General features: G+C 39.6%; 1 protein-coding gene across 1 annotated transcript in view; it reads left to right on the plus strand.

The window, feature by feature from the left end:
• ITGAM (integrin, alpha M (complement component 3 receptor 3 subunit)) overlaps positions 1–6,147 on the plus strand; it is a 46,660-nt gene that overhangs the window by 18,612 nt on the left and 21,901 nt on the right. Inside the window, exons 13-14 of the mRNA XM_008594358.1 lie at positions 4,820–4,960; positions 5,054–5,263. Of these exons, the coding sequence (XP_008592580.1) occupies positions 4,820–4,960; positions 5,054–5,263 (351 nt within the window). The remainder of the gene's footprint in view (positions 1–4,819; positions 4,961–5,053; positions 5,264–6,147) is intronic.

Genomic DNA, 6,147 nt, shown 5'->3' on the forward strand with positions numbered 1-6,147 from the left:
TTAGTTTCTTTCACTCAGCATAACTTCCGTGACATCTATCAAAGTTGTTGTATCAACAGTTCATTCCTTTTTTACTGCTGAGATTTATTCTGTGGTATGGATATACTGGAGTTTGTTTAACCATTCAACTACTGAATGACATCTGGGTTGTTTCCAGTTTTGGGTTAATATGAATAAAGTTACTATGAACATTTGTGAAGGAAAAAAAAAATGTTCTCTATTTTCCCAACCAGCTTTACTAAGGTATAATTGACAAATAAAAATAGCATATATTTACATTGTACAATGGAGTGTTTGGTATATGTATACATGGTGAAATGATTAAACCAAACTAATCAATATATCCATCACCTCACATGCTTATTTTCTGTGGTGAGAACATTTAGTATCTATTTTTAGCAATTTTCAAGTATATGTTATTATTAACTCTAGTCACCATACTGTACAATAGATCTACAGAACTTATTTATTGTCTAATTTGAAATTAGTATCCTTTGACCAGTCTCTCTCCATTCTCCCCCCAAGCCCAGCCTCTGGCAACCACCACTGTACTCTCTGCTTATGTAAGTTCAACTTTTTCATTTTCAGTATGTGAGAACATGCAGTATTTGTCCTTCCATGCCTGGCTTATTTCACTTAACACAATGTCCTCCAGGTTCATCCATGTTGCCACAAATGACAGAATTTCTTTTTAAAGAATGAATAGTATTCCATTACACACACACACACACCCCATTTTAAAATCTATTCATGTATTGATGGACACTTAGGTTGATTCCATAAATTGGCTATTGTGAATAATGCTTCAGTGAACATGGGAGTTCAGATATCTCTTCAACACACTGATTTCATTTCCTTTGGATATATACCCAGAAATGGGATTGCTATGTCATATGATAGTTCTATTATTAATTTTTTGAGGAACCTCCATGCTGTTTTCCATAATGGCTGCACTAATTTACATTCTCACCAACAGTGTGCAAAAGTTGCCTTATCTCACATTCTCTCACATCCCAGCACTTAACTTTTTTTTTTCCTACGCAATATGATTCAATTTATATACAACTCAAAACCAGGTAAATCTCATTGTGTTTATATGCCACATTTTCTTTATCCAGTCTTCCACTGATGGGCATTTAGGTTGGTTCCAACTCTTGGCTATTGTGGTGATAAACGTGGGAGTGCAGTATTCCCTTTGACTTGTTGATTTCCTTTCCTTTGGATATATACCCAGTAGTGGGATTGCTGGATTGCATGGTAGTTCTACCTGTAGTTTTTTGAGAAACCTCCATACTGTTATCCATAATGGCTGTACTAATTTACATTTCCACCAACAATGTAAAAGAGTTTCCCTTTCCGTGCATTTTTGCCAGCATTTGTTATTTTCTGTCTTTTTTTTTTTTAAGTTAAAACACAATTGATTATACTTATTTGTGGAGTACAGAGTTTATTATCAACACCCGTGTACAATGTGTGATGACCAAGTCAGGGTGATTAGCATATTCATTTTTACAAAACGTAATCATTTCTTTATGTTGAAGACATTTGATCTTCTCTCTTCCAGTCATTTGATAACATGCAGTAAATTATTCTTAATTATAGATGCCTAGCTTGACTTTACATCAATAGAACTTATTTTTCCTAACTAGCTGTTTCGTGTCCATTAGCCCATTTCATGGTATCTCTCCTTCCTCTCCCTCTTTCCCAGCTTCTTTTTTTTTTTTTTTCCTTTTTGTCTTTTTTACTGACCGGCAACGGGATCGCAACCCTCAGTGTTGCGCCCGCACCGCGCTCAGCCAGTGAGCGGGAACCGGTCTCCACATGGGATCTGAACCCTCAGCGGGAGTGCTGTCGCGCTCCCAAGCGGGGCACTCTCCAGTGTGCCACCGGGCCGGCCCTTTCCCAGCTTCTAAAAAACGCAGTTCTGCTTTCTCCTTTCGAAAGTTCAACCCATTATTGTGATTGCCCTTCCTTCCTTCCTTCCTTCCTTCCTTCCTTCCTTCCTTCCTTCCTTCCTTCCTTTCTTATTTATTTATTTATTTATTAGCTCTCACTTATGAGTAAGCACATGCAGTATCTCTATTTCTGTGCCTGGCTTATTTCACTTAACACGATTTTCTCCAAGCTCATCTATGTTACTGAGAATGGCAGAATTTTATTCATTTTTTATGGCCGAGTACTATTCCTTTGGGAATGTATACCACACTTACGAATCATCCATCAATGGATGTTCAAGTTGGTTCCATATCTTGGCTATTGTAAATAGAGTTGTGATAAACATGGGACTGCAGTTATCCCTTTGACATGATGATTTCCATCCCTTTGGAAATCCTAGCAGTGGGACTGCCAAATCTTATGGCAGTTCTGTCTGTAGTTGTTTTAGAAACCTCCATACTGTTTTCCATAATGGCCGCACTAATTTACAGTCTTACCAACAGCGTGAAGTTCAGTTGTTTATTTGAATTCTTTCTTAATGTAGACATTTATCTCTATACACTTCCCTTCTAGAACTGTTTTTGCTGCATCCCATAAGTTTTGGTATGTTGTTTTTCCATTTTCATTTGTCTCAAGATACTAAATTTTTCTCCTTTTTTCTAATTGTACATTTTTATGAGGTACAGTTTGTTGTTTCAATACATGCAAATGAGTATAATGATCCAATCAGAATAGTTAGCATATGTATCATATTTACACCTCAAGGAACTGAAAAAGAACAAATTAAGCCCATAGTCAGAAGAAGGGAATTAATAAAGACCACAGCAGAAATAAAACAAATAGAGACTAGAAAAACAATAAAAAAGATCAATGAAACTGAAAGTTGGTTTTTTGAAGAGAGAAACAAAATTGACAAACCTTTAGCTAGACCAAGGAAAAAAGAGGAAAGACTCAAGTGAATAAAATCAGAAATAAAAGTGGAGGCATTACAACTGATGCCACAGAAATACAAAGGATCATAAGAGACTAGAAGGAACAATTGAATAAGGTGAAGAAATAGATAAATTACTGGAAGCAAACAATCTACCAAAAATGAATCATGATGAAATAGAAAACCTGAACAGACCAATAGTGAGCAAGGAGACTGAATCCGTAAGCAAAACCTCTCAATAAAGAAAAGCCTGAGAACTGATGGCTCCACAGGTGAATTCTACCATGTAAAAACTGACAATTAAAAAAAAATTAATTCAAAGTAAGTAATTTCTTATAAAGTTCAATATACAGTTACCATACCGATAAAGAAAAGCCTGAGAACTGATGGCTCCACAGGTGAATTCTACCATGTAAAAATTGACAACTAAAAAAAAATTAATTCAAAGTAAGTAATTTCTTATAAAGTTCAATATACAGTTACCATACCAGCAGATTCACTCCTAAGGATTTACTGAAGAGAAAGGAAAACAGATGCTTACGTGAAAACGTGTACGCAAATGTTTCTAGTGGCTCTATTAATAATCACCCAAAATTAGAAACAACCCAAATGTTTTTCAACTAGGGAATGGACAAACTGTGGTATACCCATAGAACGGAATACTAATCATCAGTAAAAACGAGTAAATCACTAATACATGTGACAAGATAGATGAATCTTAAATGCATTGTTTATTTTATTTTTTGGTGGCTGGCCAGTGTGGGGATCTGAACCCCTGACCTTGATGTTACAACACTGTACTGTAACTGAGCTAACTGGCCAGCTGTTAAACGCATTAGTCTAGGTGAAAGAAGCCAGACCCCAAAGGCTACGTACTGTATAATTCAATTTATATAACGTTCTGGGAAAGGTGAATGACGTATGGACAGAAAACAGATAAGTGGTTGCTGGGGTTGGTAGTTGGGGGGAAAGGTGGACTACAGTGGGGCATGAGAAAATATTTTGGGGAGGATGATGAAATTACTTTGTATCTTCACCGTGATGGTGGTTCTATGATTTTATATGTTTGTCAAAATTCATAAAATTGTACACTAAAAAGCCTCAGCTTTATTGTTCATAAATTATACCCCAATAAACCTGACCTAAAAAAAAAATCAAACTCCTACTAACTTTAGGGTGAAACTTAAATGCCTTTATTAGGTTATCAGTGAGTCCTCCCTCAATGGTGTGTGGATGATGTCCCCTGCACCTTTCCTTCCTAGAACTTGTCCCAGTTTGCAATTGCTATATACATCTCCCTGCTTGTTCGTTTACTACTCTCCCTGTCTCCACCCCGCTGCCCTGAGAGCCATGGAAGACTTTGTGTCTCTACCAACCCGCCTTGTGCTCTGAAATAGTAAACGCTTGTGTGCTGAATGAATGAATGGATGATTAAATGGATGAAACCTATGGATTAATTCTACATATTGGCACTGAATTCAGTTTAAAGATCTTTTTACTGGTAGGTAGACATTATTTTTTAATATCGTAAAAATATTTCTGGGTAGCAATAGTTGTTTTAAATCTAAACCAGTTGATTCCTTATTAATCAGGCTGCAAACTTTGACTTTTTTTTAAGTGGGTTATCCTAAAGCCTTCCAATATATTGAAAGGATATCCTGTCTGCCCTTCTAGGCTTTTCTGTCTTTATTTTCCAATCCAACTTCTTTGCTGCCTTAATAATCTCCCTGAAATACCGTTGGGGGTAAATCTTCACCCACTGCCCATCAACTCTATAATATACTTGTCCATGTGGCAGCACATTCAAATGAGAATTTATCATGAATCATATAGAAGATCACATTGCTCCAAAGGGCTTTCCTGAGCAGGCATGATTTTTCTTCGCAGAGAATAAACCCCTATACTCTGCTTTAGGTGGGAGGAGGTATGTAATCATGGCCCCATCTCTTCCAGATTGGCTCCTACTTTGGGGCCTCCCTCTGCTCGGTGGACATGGACAGAGATGGCAGCACCGACCTGGTCCTCATTGGGGCCCCCCATTACTATGAGCAGAACCGAGGGGGCCAGGTGTCCGTTTGCCCCTTGCCCAGGGGGGTGAGTGTCTGATGTGACCTGGGCTGGGTGGGGTCTGGGTGTAGGGTGGAAGGGTTGCCCAGGTTGGGTCCTGGCACTGATTTCATTCTGCAGCGGAGCAAGTGGCAGTGTGAGGTCATTCTCTGTGGAGAGCAGGGCCACCCCTGGAGCCGATTTGGGGCAGCTCTGACAGTGCTGGGGGACGTGAATGGGGACAAGCTGACAGACGTGGCCATTGGGGCCCCGGGAGAGGAGGAGAACCGGGGTGCTGTCTACGTGTTTCATGGAGCCTCAGGAGTGAACATCAACCCCTCCCACAGCCAGGTGAGGCTGGGTCACTGTCCTTGTCACGACAGTGGAATCTTTACTGATCTGTTCCTTTCTCATTCAGCATTCCCACAGCTGCCAGTTCAGTTCCCTCAGTACTCCTTTTAGAACCTTCAAAAATAATAATGTACTTCACAGAAACCTCAAAGAATCTCAACTCTAGATTATTTCTTCCTACGATGATAGGAGGAGCCGGGAGCATCATCTCCCCAACTTTACAGATGAGTAGGTGAGGCCCTGGAGAAGGTAAATGGCAGGTTGAGGTATGGGGATGTAGGCATTCCTTTCCTCTGAGTCTCAGTCCTGCTAGGGTGACCAGGAGTTCTGTTGCCCAGATGTTTCCTGGTTTTAGCAGTCTCACATCCTGGGGAAACTCAAATGGTTGGTCACCTTATGGGGTAATATGGTTCATGGTGTGTGACTTGTGCAGTCACACAGGGTCCTTCTCTCAGAAGGGCCCTGTGCTTGGTTTAATGCTCTGCTAATGCTATCTTAAATTCTCAATAATTTATGAATAAGGGGTCCTGCATTTTTCTTTTGCATTGGGTCTTGCAAATTATGTAACCCATCTGATGGTTGGTCACCCTAAATCCTGGCCCCTACAATTTGTTTCTCTGCTAAAATGGCTCCGTGTTTCTTGCCAGATGGAGTCCACTGTTGGAGGGACTCCTACAGTCTGGTTCCATCTCATGTGTGCTGTATTCTCTTCCACCACAGCCAGCTGAGGGCATCTGGTTTTCTGGCCACTGGTTTCTGGCTCTTTTCCAGCCTCTCATTTTTCTTTCTTTATTTTTTTATTTATTTATTTATTTATTTTTTGTCTTTTTTTGTCTTTTTCCGTGTCTGGCAACGGATCGCAACCCTCAGTGTTGCCCCCGTAC

The sequence above is a fragment of the Galeopterus variegatus genome, unplaced genomic scaffold (assembly GCF_000696425.1).
Source record: "Galeopterus variegatus unplaced genomic scaffold, G_variegatus-3.0.2 Scaffold162, whole genome shotgun sequence".
Taxonomy (NCBI): Eukaryota; Metazoa; Chordata; class Mammalia; order Dermoptera; family Cynocephalidae; genus Galeopterus; species Galeopterus variegatus.